At 39.7% G+C, this 19,640-nt stretch overlaps 1 protein-coding gene across 8 annotated transcripts in view; it reads right to left on the bottom strand.

The window, feature by feature from the left end:
* The window catches only part of PMS1 (PMS1 homolog 1, mismatch repair system component), a 99,759-nt gene that overhangs the window by 32,693 nt on the left and 47,426 nt on the right, over nucleotides 1–19,640 (bottom strand). For 5 of the 8 annotated variants that reach the window (XR_006278056.1, XM_038421690.1, XM_038421689.2 and 2 more), the window contains 3 exons: nucleotides 10,353–10,469; nucleotides 2,665–2,787; nucleotides 1,631–1,774 (listed from right to left, as the gene is read on the bottom strand). Coding sequence is in view for 6 of the 8 variants with exons in the window: in XM_038421690.1 (XP_038277618.1) it covers nucleotides 1,631–1,774; nucleotides 2,665–2,787; nucleotides 10,353–10,469 (384 nt within the window). In the remaining 2 variants the exon portion in view is untranslated. Of the gene's footprint in view, nucleotides 1–1,630; nucleotides 1,775–2,664; nucleotides 2,788–10,349; nucleotides 10,470–17,901; nucleotides 18,007–19,640 lie in introns of those variants that run through there. The other 3 variants (XM_038421691.2, XM_038421692.2, XR_006278057.1) reach the window with 3 other exon arrangements.

Here is a 19,640-nt window from a genome sequence, read left to right as displayed (position 1 = left end):
ATTATTAGACCCATAGATGAACATGATATATTGGGGAAGAGTAAACAAGGCTTTTATAAAGGGATATCATGCCTCACCAAACTATCAGAATTCTTTGAGGGAGTCGGCATGCACATAGACAAGGATGATCCAGTCAATTCAGTGTAGTAGAATTTTCAGAAAGCCTTTGACAAGGTCACCCATCCAAGACTCTTACACAAACTAAGCAGTCATGGGATAAGAGGGAAGGTCCCCATGGTTAAAATATACAAAATGTCAGTAAACAGGGGTCAGAAAAAGGGGTAAACAGAGAGGTGGCAAAATTTGCAGATGATTCAAAACTTCTCAAGATAGTTAAGTCCCAGGCAGAGTGCGAAGAGCTACAAAAGGTTCTCTCAAAACTGGATGACTGGGCAACAAAATGGCAGATGAAATTCAATGTTGATAAATGCAAAGTTATGCACATTGGAAAACATAATCCCAATTATACATATAAAATGATGGGGTCTAAATTAGCTGTTATCACTCAAGAAAGAGCTCTTGGAGTTACTGTCGATAGTTTTCTGAAAACATCTCTCAATGTGCAGCAGCAGTCAAAAAAGCTAACAGAACATTAGGAACCATTAGGAAAGGGATAGATAAAAAAGCAGAAAATATCACAATGTTACTATATAAAGCCATAGTACACCAACACATCCAATTTTGTGTGCAGTTCTGGTTGCCACATCTCAAAAAGGGTGTATTAGAATTGGAAAAGATACAGAGAAAGGCAACAAAAATGATTAGGGGTATGGAATAGCTTCCATATGGGGAGAGATTAAAAAAATCTGGGACTGTTCAGGTTAGTAAAGGAGATGATTAAAGGGGGATGTGATAGAAGTCTATAAAATCATGAATAGTGTGAAGAAAACGAATTGGGAAGTATTATTTATCCCTTCACACAACACAAGTATTAGGAGGTCACACAATGAAATTAATAGGCAGTAGGTTTAAAAAACAAACATAAGGAAGTACTTCTTCACACAACACAAAGTCAACCTGTGGAACTCTTTGCCAGGGGATGCTGTGAAGGCCAGTAGTATAACTAAGTTAAAAAAGAATTAGATAAGTTCATGGAGGATAGGTCCATCAATGGTTAACAACAAAGATGGTCAGGGATAAAGCCCCATGCTTTGGGTGTCCCAAAATCTCCAACTGCCAGAACCTGGGACTGAATGGCAGGAGACAGATCACTCTGTTCATTTCCTCTGAAGCATTTGGGACTGTACACTGTCTGAGACAGGGTACTGGGCTAGATGGACATGGTCTAACACAGTATAGATCTTCTCAGGATGATGGGCTCTGAAAGGAGCATGGCTGAGACAGGGGCTAGTATGACAGTACACAAATGATCTTTAAAATCAAATAAATGGTTACTTATTTGATTCAATAATTTTCAAATAGTCATGTTACAAGGGCAGCCTATCATATATGAACTACTAAAGCCTCAGTCCTGTAAAGGCTAATGCATGTGTTTAATTTCAAGTACCTGATTAGTCACAATGAAACCAATGAGCTATGCATGAGCCTAAAATTAAACGTGGAAAGTCTTTTAAGATCAGGGCCTAAGTAAGCAAATACCAATTTAAAAATAAATTAAAATATAAATTACCTTATTATGAAGTAAAACTTGAGTTTTATCAGGTGTTAAATTAACATCCACAGTGGAGGCAGGTACAGTAATATGAATAAAGAAAACAGGGTACGAACGAGAAGAATCTTTATGTGACTTCAGATTATAGTACTGCCGAACGAGCTACAGATAAATGCAACAAAGGAAAGTCAGTAAAAGTAATAAAATAGACCCAAAAGGTACAGAAACAAAATACTACACTATACAAACAGTTTTTAAATTGTATTTTGTCAATTAAAGAAAATACTAAAACAATTAAGTTAAAAATGTCCTTTTGGGGAGATCTGCGCATCAGGAAAATCCTGAGTAGGGCATTTGCATGTGGTTTCCACTGTCTTTGTGCTATGTAAATCCCAGCAAATCTGCTCCAAAGTATTAATTGTGGCTCCATGAACTTTTTGAAATAATATATGTAGCCCACTTGATACATTTGGAGAAAAAGGTCCTGTACGGTTCTATTCAGTGCCCAAAGTGAGCAGGAGATCCAGCACTTTTTTCTAGGACAACTGAACACCATTATCTCAGAATTTTAAAAAAATGAAAATATATGTATACGTTGTAATATTTTGAAATAAATATTGTTTTCTTTGAGAAAAGAAAAAGAATGAGAAGGTGGAACCCTAGCTGTGCCTAAAATTTTCTCCAGGTCTCTCTCTCTGTGGGATATAGGAGGGAGAGGACTGGTCTGACTTGACTCTTCTCAGAGGTTATGAACCTGATTTCAGTTTGTGTTGAAGAAAATTTCACATAAAACTTTGGGCCCCAAGTAAGAATTATTTGATTTTCTCTATCACAAAAAAGGGGGCTTCGATGTATTCTTTAATTTTGTTCCCACAATCAATTGTAGTGCAAATAATAGTGTTTAGATGCCTAAAGTACCCAATTTGTGTATGCATTTAGACTTTCAAAAGCTAACGTTTGCATCTTCAATTAATTTACACCAGCTATCGATTGTGGGCAGAAAGTTAGAAACCTCTCTTTATTGTATTGAATTAGAAGCTGGGGTATCGTACCTTTAATATTTCCTTTTGATGTACTGGCCGACTGTTTATATAGATGAAACTCCTTTCTGAACTTGAAAGACTTGTCAAAGAATTGTCTGATTCAGGTTTTGGAAGAAATCCAGACAGAAATACCTATAAAATTGTAAAACAAATACAATGTTCAGTAAGAGAAGTCTCCCCACACATTTTATTTGTAAAGAAAACAGACAACTCAAATTAATTAGCGCAAGATTCAAATGACCCAAACATGCATTATCAAAATTATCAAAGAGAAATCAATAAAAGAATTATTTAAAAAGAGCTGAAATAGTTTATGTTTTGCCTCTATTCCTGTTGAATTTATTGGGAAATCCTAGGCCCAGATCTTCTGCTACACCACAGTGCCACTCAGTGCAGGGGAGGAAGTGTTCATTGGGGCCTAGAGAAGTGGCTTTATGCCATCTTTGCTTTCTCCCTTTCTAATCCTGGGAGCAGTCTCAAGGGCTATTCTGCAACAAGGAATTGTCAGAGCATGATGCCACCTTTGTGTTCCTCTGATACCTATGGTTACCAGTTTGATACCTGTACATTTTAGAGGCATCATTTCAATGACTGTTCCATAGGCGAGAATTGCTCCAGACACACCTTCTCCTGCTCGTGTCCATCCTCTACAAGGGAGGAAACCAGGCGAGTGTAACATAACCAGTCCACACAAGAGATCCACTTCCTGGACACTACGGTGCTAATAAGCGATGGTCACATAAACACCACTCTATATTGGAAACCTACTGACCGCTATTCCTACCTACATGCCTCTAGCTTTCATCCAGATCATACCACTCGATCCATTGTCTACAGCCAAGCGCTACGATATAACCGCATTTGCTCCAACCCCTCAGACAGAGACAAACACCTACAAGATCTCTATCATGCATTCCTACAACTACAATACCCACCTGCTGAAGTGAAGAAACAGATTGACAGAGCCGAAAGAGTACCCAGAAGTCACCTACTACAGGACAGGCCCAACAAAGAAAATAACAGAACGCCACTAGCCATCACCTTCAGCCCCCAACTAAAACCTCTCCAACGCATCATCAAGGATCTACAACCTATCCTGAAGGACGACCCATCACTCTCACAGATCTTGGGAGACAGACCAGTCCTTGCTTACAGACAGCCCCCCAATCTGAAGCAAATACTCACCAGCAACCACACACCACACAACAGAACCACTAACCCAGGAACCTATCCTTGCAACAAAGCCCGTTGCCAACTCTGTCCACATATCTATTCAGGGGACACCATCATAGGGCCTAATCACATCAGCCACACTATCAGAGGCTCGTTCACCTGCGCATCTACCAATGTGATATATGCCATCATGTGCCAGCAATGCCCCTCTGCCATGTACATTGGCCAAACTGGACAGTCTCTACGTAAAAGAATGAATGGACACAAATCAGACGTCAAGAATTATAACATTCAAAAACCAGTTGGAGAACACTTCAATCTCTCTGGTCACTCGATCACAGACCTAAGAGTGGCTATCCTTCAACAAAAAAGCTTCAAAAACAGACTCCAATGAGAGACTGCTGAATTGGAATTAATTTGCAAACTGGATACAATTAACTTAGGCTTGAATAGAGACTGGGAATGGATGAGTCATTACACAAAGTAAAACTATTTCCCCATGGTATTTCTCCCTCCCACCCCACCCCCCACTGTTCCTCTGATATTCTTGTTAACTGCTGGAATTAGCCTATCTTGCTTGTCACCATGAAAGGTTTTCCTCCTTTCCCCCCCCTGCTGCTGGTGATGGCTTATCTTAAGTGATCACTCTCCTTACAGTGTGTATGATAAACCCATTGTTTCATGTTCTGTGTGTGTGTGTATATAAATCTCTCCTCTGTTTTTTCCACCAAATGCATCCGATGAAGTGAGCTGTAGCTCACGAAAGCTTATGCTCTAATAAATTTGTTAGTCTCTAAGGTGCCACAAGTACTCCTTTTCTTTTTGCGAATACAGACTAACACGGCTGCTACTCTGAAACCTGCCATTTATTAGAGCATAAGCTTTCGTGAGCTACAGCTCCGATGCATCTGATGAAGTGAGCTGTAGCTCACAAAAGCTTATGCTCTAATAAAGTTTTTCCTAATATCTAACCTAAAGCTCCCTTACCGCAAATTAAGCTCATTACTTCTTGTCCTACCTTCCGTGAACATAGAGAATAATTGATCAACATCCTCTTTATAACAGCCCTTTACATATACAAAGACTTATCAGGTCCCCCCTCAGTCTTCTTTTCTCAAGACTAAATATGCCCAGTTTTTTAAATCTTTTCTCACAGTCACGTTTTCTAAATCTTTTAACATGTGTGTTGCTCTCTACTGAACTCTCTCCAAGTTGTCCACATCTTTCCTAAAACGTAGTGCCCAGAACTGGACACAGTATTGCAGCTGAGGCCTCACCAGTGCCGAATACAGGACAAATACCTCCCATGTCTTACATATAACGCTCCTGTTAATACACCCCAGAATGATATTAGCCTTTTTTGCAACTGCATCACACTGTTGACTCATATTCAATTTTTGATCCTATTATAACCCCCAGATCCTTTTCAGCAATACTACCACCTAGCCAGTTATTCCAAATTTTGTAGCTGTACATTTGATTTGTCCTTTTTAAGTGTAATATTTTGCACTTGTCTTTATTGAATTTCATCTTGTTGAATTCAGACCAATTCTCCAGTTTCTCAAATTTGTTTTGAATTCTAATCCTATCCTTCCAAGTGCTTTCAACTCCTCCCAGACTGGTGTCATATTCAAATTTTATAAGCATACTCTCCATTCCATTATCTAAGTTATTAATGAAAATACTGAATAGTCTCAGACCCAGGACAGACCTTTGCAAGACCCTCCCAGTTGATGAGTACTCTTTGAGTCTGGTCTTTCAACCAGGTGTGCACCTACCTTATAGTAATTTTATCTCTAGACCATATTTCCCTAGTTTGTTTATAAGAATGTCCTGTGGAACGGTCTCAAAAGCTTTACTAAAATCAAGATACATCACATCTACTGCTTCCCCCTTATTCACTATGCCAGCAACCCTGTCAAAAAATGAAATCTGTTCTTGACAAATTCATGCTGGCTATTCCTCACAACCTTATTATCCAGCAGGTGTTCACAAACTGATTGTTTAATAATTTGTTCCAGTACCTTTCCAGGTATCAAAGTTAGGCTGATTGGTCTATAATTTCCCACGTCCTCTTTGTTTCCCTTTTTAAAGATAGGTACTATGTTTGCCTTTCTCCAGTCTACTAGGACTTCATCCATTCTCCAGGAGTTCTCAGAGATAATTGCTAACAGTTCCAAGATTGCTTCAGCCATTCCTTAAGTACTCTAGAATGAATTTCATCAGGCCCTGCTGACTTGAATACATCTAACTTATCTAAATATTCTTTAACCTGTTCTTTCCCTATCTTAGCTTGCATTCCTTCATGGAGAATCTGTTTTTTTCATTTTGATTGTTTAAACAATCTAGGAAATTATACACCCACATCCACACAGTTAACAGAATGTTAAGTTTGCAAAGTGAAGCACTCAAAAGTTAGGAAATGCCAGAATGGGGGTTAGCTGTGCAACCTTAATTCTGTCTCTCTCTCTCTGTGTGTGTGTGTGTGTGTGTGTGTGTGTGTGTGTGTGTTATGGTACAGTCTTCAATTACATGATCAAATGATATTTTTCCAAAAAGATGCTTGCCTCATTCAGTGCTCAGGTCAGATGTATCAGGATGGGGATGAATCAGAGTTGTAAAATAAAAGGAGCCTTGTCTGTAGGGATCCTGCTTCATTTGTTTCAAAAGTTGGGAGCTGTGTACTGAATGAGGCAGGTAACTGCAGGAAGAGAAAGGACAGTCTCAGAGATAAGGCAGCTGAATTCTGCCCAGCAGAACTAGATTCTACCCCTGCCTCTGCTACAGAGTCCCTGTGTGATGTTAGGCAAGTCACCTAAACCAAACTTAGCAAAGGTGGTCGTTAATTGTGTGTTCCTCATTTTCTGGGTGCCTCAATTAAGACCCTGGGGTATGATCTGTAGCAGTTCTGAGCAGTCATGGAAGATGGGAGATGTTCCAGAAGATTGAAAAAGGGCAAATATGGTGCCAACTACAAAAAGGGAAATAAGGACAACCCGGGGAATTACAGACCAGTCAGCTTAACTTCCGTACCCAGAAAGATAATAGAGCAAATAAATAAGCAATCAATTTGCAAACACTTATAAGATAATAAGGTGATAAATAACAGCATGGATTTGTCAAGAACAAATCACGTCAAACCAACCTGATAGCTTTCTTTGACAGGGTAACAAGCCTTGTGGATAGGGGGGAAGCAGAAGATGTGGTATATCTTGACTTTAGTAAGGCTTTTGATACTGTCTCACATGACCTTCTCATAAACTAAATTATGGAAATACAACCTAGATGGAGCTACTATAATGTGAGTGTATAACTGGTTGGAAAATTGTTCCCAGAGAGTAGTTATCAATGGTTCACATTCATGCTGGAAGGGCATAATGAGTGGGGTCCCGCATGGATCGGTTCTGTTCAATATCTTCATCAGGGATTTAGATAATGGCATAGAGAGTTTCTAAAGTTTGTGGACGATACCAAGCTGGGAGGGGTTGCAAGTACTTTGGAGAATAGGATTAAAATTCAAAATGGTCTGGACAAACTGGAGAAATGGTCTGAAGCAAATAGGATGTAATTCAAAAAGGACAAATGCAAAGTATTCCACTTAGGAAGGAACAATCAGTTGCACACACAGAAAATGGAAAATGACTGCCTAGGAAGGAGTACTGCGGAAAGGGATCTGAAGGTCATAGTGGATCACAAGCTAAATATGAGCCAACAGTGTAACGCTGTTGCAAAAAAAGCGAACATCATTCTGGGATGTATTAGCAGGAGTATTGTAAACAAGACACGAGAAGTAATTCTTCCGCTCTACTGCGCATTGATTAGGCCTTAACTGGAATACTGTGTCCAGTTCTGGGCACCACATTTCAGGAAAGATGTGGACAAATTGGAGAAAGTCCAGAGAAGAGCAACAAAAATGATTAAAGGTCTAGAAAACATGACCTATGAGGGAAGATTGAACAAATTGGGTTCGTTTAGTCCGTAGGAGAGAAGACTGAGGGGGGACGTGATCACAGTTTTCAAGTACATAAAAGGTTGTTATAAGGAGGAGGGAGAAACATTGTTCTTCTTAACCTCTGAGGATAGAACAAGCAGCAATGGGCTTAAATTACAGCAAGGATGGTTTAGGTTGGACATCAGGAAAAACTTCCTAACTGTCAGAGTGGTTAAGCATTGGAATAAATTGCCGAGGGAGGTGGTGGAATCTCCATCATTGGTGATTTTTAAGAACAAATTGGACAAATACCTGTCAGGGATGGTCTAGATCAGGGGTGGGCAAACTTTTTGGCCCAAGGGCCACATCAGGGAATAGAAATTGTATGGAGGGCCATGAATGCTAACAAAATTGGGGTTGGAGTGCGGGAGGGGGTGTGGGCTTTGGGGTGGGGCTGGGGATGAGGAGTTTGAGGTGTAGGTGGGTGCTCTGGGCTGGGACCGAGGGGTTCAGAGGTTGGGAGCAGGGGTGAGGGAAGGGGACTGGGTTCTGGCTGGGGGTGCGGGCTCTGAGGTGGAGCTGGGGATGAGAGGTTTGGGATGCAGGAGGGTGCTGTGGGCTGTGATTGAGGGGTTTGGAGAGTGGGAGGGGGATCAGGGCTGGGGTGGGGGCATGGGGAGAGCCTCAGGGGTGTGGCCCACAACCCAGCGTCCCGGCTGGAGCACCAGAGTGGGGCTGAGAAGCCTGGTGCAGCCCCCAACCCAGCTCCCCGGCTGCAGAGGGCCCGAGCCACTTGATGCAGCTCAGGGGCCAGCTTAAAATGACCATAGTTTGCCCACCCCTGGTCTAGATAATACTTAGTCCTACCTTGAGTGCAGGGGACTGGACTAGATGACCTCTCGAGGTCCCTTCCAGTTCTATGACTCTATGATTCATAGATGCAATGGAAGCTGTGCTTTGAACACATAATGTACTTTGTAATGCTAAATATTCTGGAAAATCAGATCCTGAGTGTTTCAAATTGGGCACCCAAAATTAGTGGATACTTTTGACCTTAATGTCTCTATGCCTGAGTTCCTCATTTGTAAAATGAGAATAATAATATCCCCACACCTCATGGGGTGTTGCAAAAATAAATTAATTAATATTCCTGAAGCACTCAAATACTATAGTGATGAACATCATAGAAAGCCAATGAGGAAATTAACAATTCAGCCTTTAGAACAGCGTTTGAATAGCGTAAAATATAAAAGGCATAGGGCCACCCATTGAACAATAAGGAGAAAACAAAATATTGAATAGCTGTTCCTTAAATGAGCATCATCCATTCTGTGCACTGAATGAGGCAGTGGTCTTGTGGAAAAGACAGCATGTGATCATGTAATTAAAGCCTATATTAAAATGCACATGCACAAAGGAACTGAATGAAGGTTGCACAGGCAACCTAATTCTGGCATTTCCTAACCTCTAGGAAGCCTGAGCTTGGGCTCTCTTGCTCCTCCAACTTCTAACCAAGGCATATGTAATACCTCACTGATCTACCAGCTAGTGGTTTGACGATTTGTCTGCTCAGGTGAACTCACACAGCTTCCACTTTCCTCTTCTTTCCATTCCATTCCCTACTTATTGCCTCAAGAGTCCTCCCACATAAATGCTGAATGCCCACCACACACCACAAATATTGCATTTGCCCACTGGAATGGTTTCTTTATAGTCCTGTTCCTATGCCACCTGTCAGAGGAGAGCAAAAAATCTAAAGCAGTTTCGCCTTCCTACTTCAGTGTATATGAGGGTTCATATAAGATCAGTTTAAGAGTGACATCTGAATGAACAAATTAATAAAACAATATTCTTATGGACATGCTAAACAACCATTTTTACTAGATAGATTATGCTTCAATACTCGTTATGCTTGTCTAGTCAGCCTTTATAGCTGCAAGATAAAGAATAAAATTAACAATTACTAGACAAGAGAGGAGCGAGTCATTCAATTAAATGATATCTACAACCAAATAGAGGCTTTCTGAGTTAAAATATACCTCAGAAAATATTAGTAAGGTACCTCCTGCAAAGGATTCAGCAATTGCAAAGCTCCCATTAACGTCAATAGGAGCACAGTAAGATCAATGCAGAGCACTTCTGGAAATCATACCCGTTAACTCCTTTAAATTTAGATTTAGGGGAAATTTTGCACATCTTCCTTTAAAAATAATTGTTGTTTTTGTACAGATACCTCTATGCTCTGTATTGTAAGATCCTGAGATGCCATGGTGATGATAATGATATGAAAGTATAGATAACTGAACAGGCCACCACCTGCACATAGGCCATGTATCCTACACTAGAGAGTACACAGTAATCAGTAATTCTGCATTTGTCACAACTATTTTTGCTGCCATTTGGTCACTGCCACATGAATCTTGATTTGATGATTCTTGGAGAGCACTTTCAATCATCAAACCAATTAATTTTAGGGACAGAGCAGAAAAGGAATTCAATCAATTTTAGAAGCCTTTTCCTTTTAAATGCTGGGTTTTGTTCTTTGTTGGTGGGTTTTTCATGGGGGCTGGGAAAAGAATGTTTAAAAATTTACCTCAGGATCTTCACAGCGATGTTGAAAAGGTACCATGCTGCCCATAACGGCAGTTCCCAGAACTGACATAAAGGACATTTTGTGATCTGACACCCTGGTCTTTTGCCAAATAACTGCCTGAAACAAAATGGCACAGAGTCAAATTTTTGACATTATATTTAAGTTTGTTGAACTCAAGTCATCTGCAACTTTACATGACTGAAAACATATATACACAATTGCACGCTTATACAGGATATGTAACATTCTATACTTTGATCCTCTTGCATTCATAGCTTTAGAATGAACATACATGTGACAGTACTTTATGATATATCATCTCATAAAATCTTACTCCTAGTTTAAATAAAGAACAAGAAAATGAAGGAATCTGTTCCCACATATATATATTAATCATGGATGTAACTTTAAACTTACAAGGATTTCTGCAAGAATTGAAATTTCTGCAATTGCTGAGAAGTAAACAGCAAAAGAATTTATTATGAACCCACTCTGCCCTCACATGCATTCATGTAGTCAGTGGGTTTGTATGGCTGTAACTGTATCAGATTGGGGTCCTAAAAATGCATCTTGCATATTCTTCATACCGGCTGGCATCATAATATAGGAGTTGTGATGCTTATAGTACCATGGCCAAAGTATAAATCACTGGCCTGGGAATCATTAGGTTAGATTTCTGTTCCTAGACTCAATGTCTAACTAACTATCACTCTCTCTGCCTTAGCTTCTTTATTTGTGTAAAGAAGGAAATTATGCTTGCTTACTCACACCTTTGTAAAGTGCTTTGAGAAGAATAAAAAAAAGGCTATACAATTAATTATACACCTTGCTATGCTGGTGTAAGCCCTTAGATAGATAAGTTACACTGGATTTCAGATCCCAGAGAAGACAAGGCCCAACACAGAAGTACAGACTTAGCTTTGAACCTCTTAGCTTTTGTTATTTTGTGCCAGTGTTAACAAAGAATCTTGCATTTTAGTTAATCCCCTATTTTTGGGCAAATTAGAAAAAGAAATGGGTGGTACGTATTACATGCTTTTATTTTTTTTTTAAACTGCTCCTAGATAGCTTTGAGTTAATATGAAAAATGCTAAGGACTGCTGCTCCTGTTACCATCTATCCTGTTCACAGACATATTCAGGAGTTTAAGATAAAGTTATGTCTACATGAATTTAGTTTTTGGCAACCTGGGATGTAAATCTACCCCACACTAGCCCACCATACACTAGCCATGTGGACCAGGCTATGGCACAGTTCCCTAGTGTGTTTTATTCTACTCCCATTTCAAAGTGGGAGAGATCAAAGCACACTAGAGAACTTTTAGTGCACAGCAGCAGGATCTATACAGACACTTAGCATGCAGCAAGCTAGTGACAGGTAGATTTACATCCCAGCTTGCCACAAACTAAGTGTTTGTGTAAACAAATCCACAGATGAATGACTTGACAAACTACAATAGCTTGAGCTCCCTCAGAACCATTAGTCTCTCAGCAAATATCTGTTACAGACATTATTGACATACTTTAGTTGAGGTTTTCAAAGTAAACTAGAGGATTTAGCCACACAACTCAGGTTGAAATTAATGGGAGTGGTCTGACTAATCCTCTCTCCTAGTGAGCACTAAAAATCTTTATAATTATACACAGACTTTAACCAGTGTTTCATGTTGACTATAGTCATCAAATAGCTGCATCTAAGTGTATTTTAGTGTGCAACATTCCCCAAGTGCTTCAGCACCTAAGCACAACAGGATAAGTTAAGATAAAAAATGTTAGATTTAACCTGAAATTCCTTTGCGTTACAATGCTGAATCCTAAGTGTCCTAATATGTGCAAGGAATCCAAGAACTACAAAGTGAGTTCATAGTATTCAAGTACTGGATATGATTTAAAAATATGGTAAGTGAGCAACAAATATACCTACAACCTCAAGAAATAAATACAGAACCTTAAAATCCCACGTGTCCTCCAAGGCATTTCCTTGCCTTGCAGGGTGCATTCCATTGAAGAACACTGAATTCCTGTAAAAATGATACTCGCTTTCTGCACAACAGATGGAATGTTCAGGCTGCAGAACTACAGATATAGGAGACTACAATTTCTCCCCAGTCTTTATTTCTTCTAATTACACATCAAACACATTGAGCACCATTTGTATTGCTGGACTTGCTACTTGAGTCTAACTCACTTAAGAGTATAAGAATATAGTCATAGGGGGCACTGTGACCATCACCTTCTCCTTCCACTGCAAGCTTGAAAAGCCCTGAATTTAGTGGCTCTGGTTCACTGGTGGTAGACAGCAGGTCGAGAAGAGCCACATTTCTAGGAGTTCCATAGGAGCTCCACTGAGGTTCCCACTTTGCTACTGAACGGCGAGCACAGTAGACAGAGGGACAACGGCTGCCTTGAGGATTTAGCAGCAGCTCTGAAGTGGTATTGCTGATGCTTCATAGAGTGAGTAGTGGAGGAGGGAAATTCTTCCTCCCTGTGCCTATCTCTACTCCCTGCCCCATAAACATCCTCAAAGCAGTGAGGAAAGAATTTTCCCTTTAGAGTTCCTCTTTAAAAAAAACAAAAAACATATTTGTTACTGCTTCTATTTTGAGTTATATCTACATTTTAAGTGATCAAAAGGGCCAAGCAAATCTTTACTAGATATTATATTTTAAATATGTGTGACCAAACTGAGAAAGATGCTTGTGACACAACTAATATAAATATCACACTGTTTATTTTAGCTTGTATTAACATGATGCCACAGATACAGATATAAATCGTAGCTGCTGATTAATGCAAGGATGTCATTACACTGCCTGACCTGCTGAATGGCTGAAAAAAGCTCATTTCAATAAACTGCCTTAAGAAAGGTATGAAACATAAAAACTTGCTAAATGCAAACTCTGTAAAAGAGGAAACTGCTAATAATTTGGGGGCACATTTTTACTGATCAATTTTTTCTTAAATATCAGGATTAAAAGCTGTAGGCAAAACTCCTAAATCTAGTTACTAGAACACGTTAGCTCAAAGTTCTCACATTGCAGAGGTCAGTCAACTAGTTAAACGTGCGTATCGGATAACCACACAACAGATTGGTTTAGATTCATTTTCAGAACTGGCTGCACACTATGAAACAACACGGCATGATACTTTAAAAATAACTGGTAATCTAAAGAATACATTATAAATGAATTGACTTCAACAGGTTTTGAAAAAGAAGAAGAATCAAAGCTGTTAAGAAGCAATGCTACTTATATTTATTTATTTTTGAAAGAGTCAGTACTTCCCAGTGAGTTTCCTGCAACAGTTGATTTTTATAACCTTGGTTATACCCTGAAATTGTGCTAAAAATATATACACACACACCCCCTTATATTTTCTAGGTCACATAAGCCTGGTGTCTGTGATGAGCCAAGTAAGAATCTGACTCTAGTCAGTATGATGACACTGCAAAAACACCCTAATTAAAGATATATTATTACATACAGACCATCTTAGGTTTTGTTGGAGCTGACCAAATATATCCTGCCTCCCTCCCCATTTCATTGAGGGGCACTGCATGAATTAGAAGGCATAAAAAGCCAAACACATATAAATATCTATCTCACGGGCATAGATTAGTGTATTGACACATTCAGTATTTGTGTATACAGTACATACATTTTCTTTAATTATACCCCCCCCACGCACTTCATTCAGATCATACATCTCTGTTTCTAAATTTTAGAGCACAAACATATAGGCCAAGATTATTCCTGGTCTTTTGAGCAGGTGCATAATAAGCGGGGGAAGAGTCCCTCATTTGCATCCCACAGCAGGAGCTGGGAACAATGCTTTTATGCTCGTGAAGAACATGAGTTCTTCAGAGTCATCCTTTCCAAAGACAGTAAGGAAGGTCATAGGGCCAGACCCTGCTCCTCAGCCAGCCTTGTTTTTTAATACTCTGACCAGCAGCCATGTTAATAGTTTTACCAGCATAATTGTGCTGGTTTACCAACAAAAGAGAAAGCTAAATCTAGTAGTCAAAACACAGAAGTGGAGGTCAGGGGAACCGGATTCTATTTCTGACTCTGTCACTGACTCACAGTGTAACTTTCAGTGAGTCACTTAACCTGCCTGAACCACAGTTTACCTAGCTGACAAATGGGAGTAATTAATCTTTCCTGCCATTGTAAAGCACATTGAGATCCTTAGCTGAAAGGTGCTACATCCATAAAGGTTATGTCTTCACTGCCAAAAAAAAAGGTGCTCATTTACCAGGTGATAACTAACCCGTGCTAGCTATCATGTTGTAAAATCCTAGTGGAGACAAGTTTGTAATCTTTACCATAAAGTAGCTAGGTGAGGGAAACATAATGCGGTAAAAACTAGAGTGCCTTGCCTCGACTGGCATTTTACAGAACAATAGCTAATGCATATTACATGTGGTCCTGAATAAGAATGGATTTAAGTGCATGCTTAAGTGTTTCTTGAATCAAGTCATAAATCTTTTTTTGAAAAGTGGAAAGAGGCTGCTGGCTTTTGTGGGGGTTTTACAGGATGTGTATATAGACAAACTGCAAATTTCCCTATAAAACTCCATATTAGCTGGTTTATTGAAACAGAAAAGTGACAAGCTGGCGACAGCACTCAACAAGTGTTACGGAAAGTCATGACTAACCACTGAAAGATAAATATTATAGCCTGTCTACTAGGAGTATGGAAAATGAAAATAAACTAGCAGGAGAAGTGGTTGGAGCTGTAGGAAAGGTAAAGGAACAATTACACCACCTTCTCCTTATGGTGAATCAATAATCATTAGTACATTTTTATGGGGAAGAAACTATAGTTGAGAGTCTTGTCAAGGTAAACCTAAGGGCATCTAAATTAAACTTACATTACCAAACTTTCTTCTGCTTAGCAGGCATACACATGCATGTTGGATTGTCTCCCTGTTCTTGTCAGCATTAGTGTATTTATATGTCTAACAATCTGCCTTGCTCCCAAGAACAGGGCAGACAGAGCAGAGGCTGAGAAGCCTGGTCCAGCAATCTGGGTTTGCTGGCGGTAAAACTGCCAAGAAGAATTGGTATTTTACCTGTGTGGCAGGCATAACTCACAGATTTTTCTTCAAGTTCAGTAGATTTCTTTTTAATTTTAATTTAGGGTACATGACCTCTTGAGCCTTTCAAACAGATTTAAACTACTATTTTTAAAAATATTCTCAACAAGAATGTGCTTGTATGTTAAATTTCAGCTCAAAGGAAAGGCCACTCAAAAAGAGAAACATATTCCCACAACTAAAACCATCACTGTTTAGTTAAAAAAAATACATTGACAACAGCAGCAAACGGAAACAGAATCTAGAAGTTGCATTTATAGGAAGGAAAACATAATAAAAAGAAGAGGTCTCCAAGAACTTGCAATATGTGTAAATTCTTTGTTTATAGTGTACAGACACCTAGCTGCAAGAGCAGGCATATTTTTTAGGGAGGAAGAACAGCTGTCAACTAAATTCAAAAAGACATTAAGATTATTTTATCTTCCTAACCACTTTCTTTAAAAAAAAAAAATTCAGTTTTAAAAATTGTCACGGTTATTTTATTTACACCAAGCTAAAACTGGAGCATTGTTTTTAAATAAATGGTAAATTCTCTCTCTTATGGAAAGAGATCCTTTGCATAATAATCTCTTGGAATTAAGTTTAATAGCAAGTTGAGTTTTTAATAGTAACTTAAAACGGGGGAGGAACCTCTCCCCCAACCCTCAACTATTTCAAATATTTTAAGGATTCCCTAAGGATTAAGGGTCAATTGTCCTATCCATTCTAAAGGTGGAAGGGACCCAAAAAGGTGTGGAATGGAAGAGTGCCACCTTCATGGCATTAGCTGCTTCTTCTCCACATACATCTCCCCTTGGCCCCCAACACAAAACACATGCCTCAGTAGGTATCAGACACTGCAGAAAGGAAGGAGTGGGCTACAGGCAAGTTTGGGGGATAGTAATTTTCCACAGCATTATCCTCCTCCCACCCCACAACAAATCCAAGGGATTTCTTGAGTAAATTAATGCTGACTCCATGAGCACTAACTTACTCACTCAGGTGTCCCCTTAGCGATGTGAGCATACCGACATTTCAGAGAAGCATGTGGTGGAGAAGCTCTTGGCAGCACGATGTCTATAAGAGTCATGCTTGCTAAAGAACTGGAAAACGTCAAGAGGAACTGGAAAGCACTGCAGGGTCACAAGGCCTCCCTGTGGATAGCCCTGGCCTCCAACAAAGCCCCCCAAATCCACACAGATTTTAGAGGGAGCTGATCAACCCACTCTGCCAATTCCATAGGGAAGGGATAGAGAAACTCTGCTCCCATGCATGACAGAATAAGGAGGCGATTCTACAAGTAAAACTTGCAGTGTCCAGTTGTCACATCTCACCAGGGGTGGTGGTGGTGATAATGTTTTAGCACTGAAACAGTAATGTATATGAATTCTTAAACTGTAGGGGAAAGTTCATAGGTCCATGTTGTTTCTGCAGCAGGGTTGATCAAATAAAAACTCCTCTGGGGCTTTGTCAACACAAGAGTTTTTTTTTTTTATTTTTATTTTTTGGCAGGAGAAGTAGATAGTTTGAATCAGTGAGATTACACAAATTGCAGTGGGAGACTGAGAACTGAATCCCATTTTTAAAAGCATTTAAAAGCCTTTTTAGTATTTATTATTAGTCAACAAAAGCAACACAGGATATAGCACTGTAACAAAACACACTGGCAGGATTATGAAAAGGCACACCTCCAAGAAATTATTATAAATAATTTCCTCATGGCTTCCTCTCCTAACCCTCCCCTGTGTATACAAAGTAAAACAGTCTGAATGCCCGCAAGAGCTGAAGACATGTATTAGGTATTGCAATACATACTGTACACTTGAACCAGTCATTGTTATGAGATTTCTCATATATGCTGTGCTGTCACTTGAAAAGTATGATGAATGGGAAACTTGATGGCTCAAGGAATTAGTAATAGGATACAGAGCATTTCACCTCTAGGTCACCAGTTCGGAATTCAGTCCAGGTTGGTAGTGACCAAAGGTTGTTACCATCTGACAGCTGTTTGGCGGCTGATGTAAAATGAGTTGATGGTCTCTGTACAGTTCCTAGTAGACAGGTGCTCGCATCACAAAAAAACCACACCATAATTAGCACCCTGTTTGGCTTCCTTGGCAAAGAGGCTGTAGAGTGACTGGACATAAAGACTAAATTACTCTCCAGGTTAGGGCTGAGGCACATTGGCAGGGCAGTTGGGAAGCCTACATCACCAGCATATAGGCTATGTCGCTTCTGTGGGTATGCAGTTTGCAATGTTGCCAATCCAGCACCTTTCACAAAACCCAAAGTGCTTTTCAATTAAAAAATAAATAGGTTGGAGACTCACGACAAAAAGTTTGCAGTGTCCTGACTGTACCCACCATGGGATAGCCACCATTTTAGATTCCCGCACACTCATATACTTTAAGATTTAAGATTGTTATAATTTTAATGTGCTTCTTTGAGGATTGTATGTATGAAGATTACAAACCTTCAAACACAACTGCAGAAGACTTGCTCCTTAGAGGAAAAATTCCAAACCAAAGGGCCTGATTCTCCATTTGTTGCACCTCATTTGGGTCTAATCCAAAGCCCACTGAAATCAATGGAAAGTCTCCTTTGATTTCAATGGTCTTTGAATCAAATCAATAGTCATATAAAATACACTTTAATTCTACAAAGTGCAAGGCACTGGAGGAGCAGCCCCCACCCTGTGATGTAAGCTGTTTTTGGGCTCCTGAGTCCTGCACAGTATTAAAACGACACTGTTAAACAAAAACAGTTAATAATGAAGTAGTAAACTGGAAAATTTTGAAGACTAAAACCATAGATAGTCAGCTGTAACTACACAAATAGGAATTCAAAGTGCCTGACCTGATTCACTACAGCATTACACTAGATCAGCAGTTCTCAAACTGTGGGTCGGGACCCCAAAGTGGGTCACGACCCAGTATTAATGGGGTCGCCAGGTCTGGCTTAGACTTGCTGAGGCCTGGGGCGGAAACCGAAGCCCGAGCCCCACTGCCAGGGGCCAAAGCCGAAGCCCGAGAGCTTCAGGCCTGGACAACAGCGCTCAGGTTACAGGCCCCCTCCCTGGGGCTGAAGCCCTTGGGCTTTGGCTTTGTCCCCCCTTCCCGCCCCAGGCAACAGGGCCTAGGTGGGCTCAGGCTTCAGTCCCTGCTCCTGGTGTCGTGTAATAATTTTTGTTGTCAGAAGGAGGGTTGCGGTGCAATGAAGGTTGAGAACCCCTGCTCTAGATTTATAACAGAACTCTATTGATAACAATTCTAATTTTCCCTTCTGAGAAAATATTACATTTTAAATATCCAAAGCACCCAAACCTACTAAGTTATGAGCCAATTCTCAACCACAATTCCCCTGTATTCTTTAGAGCTTCTAGTTTAGAGGCTTAATTTACCACTCTTATGCTCCAATTTTATATCACCATCACAAACTGGCATCTAAATTAATCTTATCAATTGAGGAAAAGGACCTGAGCATTACTGCGGATTGCTCAATGAAGATCTCTGCTCAGTGTGCAGTTGCAATCAAAAAGCAAACAAAATTAGAGGATGCATAAGGAATGATATGAGAATAATACCGAATGTATAATACAATAGAACCCCATTTATCCGACCCTCCCTTAACCAGTTCTCCACATTTACCAAACAACCAGAACTCCAGGGCCAGAAGTGGGTGATCTCTCTTGTGTCCGTTAGATGATGCTACAGCATCACATTGTCCCATTATCTGGTTTATCTGGAGTTTTGATTATTGATCTGGCCCTGGTAATTAGACCGGATAAATGGGGCTCTACTGTATCATTATATAAATAATGGTTCATCCCCATCTCAAAAGAGATATTGCAGAATTAGACAAGCAACAAAATAATAAGAAGCACTGACAAATTCTTATATTAGGAGAGACTTGAAAAGTTGGGATTGTTCACTTTAGAAAGGAGACAAGAAGGGACATGATGAAAATATACAAAATAATGAATGGCATAGAGAAGGTACATGCATAACTTTTAGTCATGAAATTTTATGATACAAGAAATAAGGGACATTCCATGAAACTGAAAATAGCAAATTCAAAACTGATAAAAAGAAATACTTTTTCCACACAGAACATAATTTGACTGTGAAACTCATTGCCACATGATGTCACTGAGGCCAAGAACTCACCAAGATTCAAAAAGGAACTGGACACTGATATGGATAAAAAGAATAC

The sequence above is a fragment of the Dermochelys coriacea genome, chromosome 11 (genome assembly GCF_009764565.3).
Source record: "Dermochelys coriacea isolate rDerCor1 chromosome 11, rDerCor1.pri.v4, whole genome shotgun sequence".
Lineage (NCBI taxonomy): Eukaryota > Metazoa > Chordata > Testudines > Dermochelyidae > Dermochelys > Dermochelys coriacea.
This window is presented reverse-complemented; position numbering and strand designations above follow the sequence as displayed.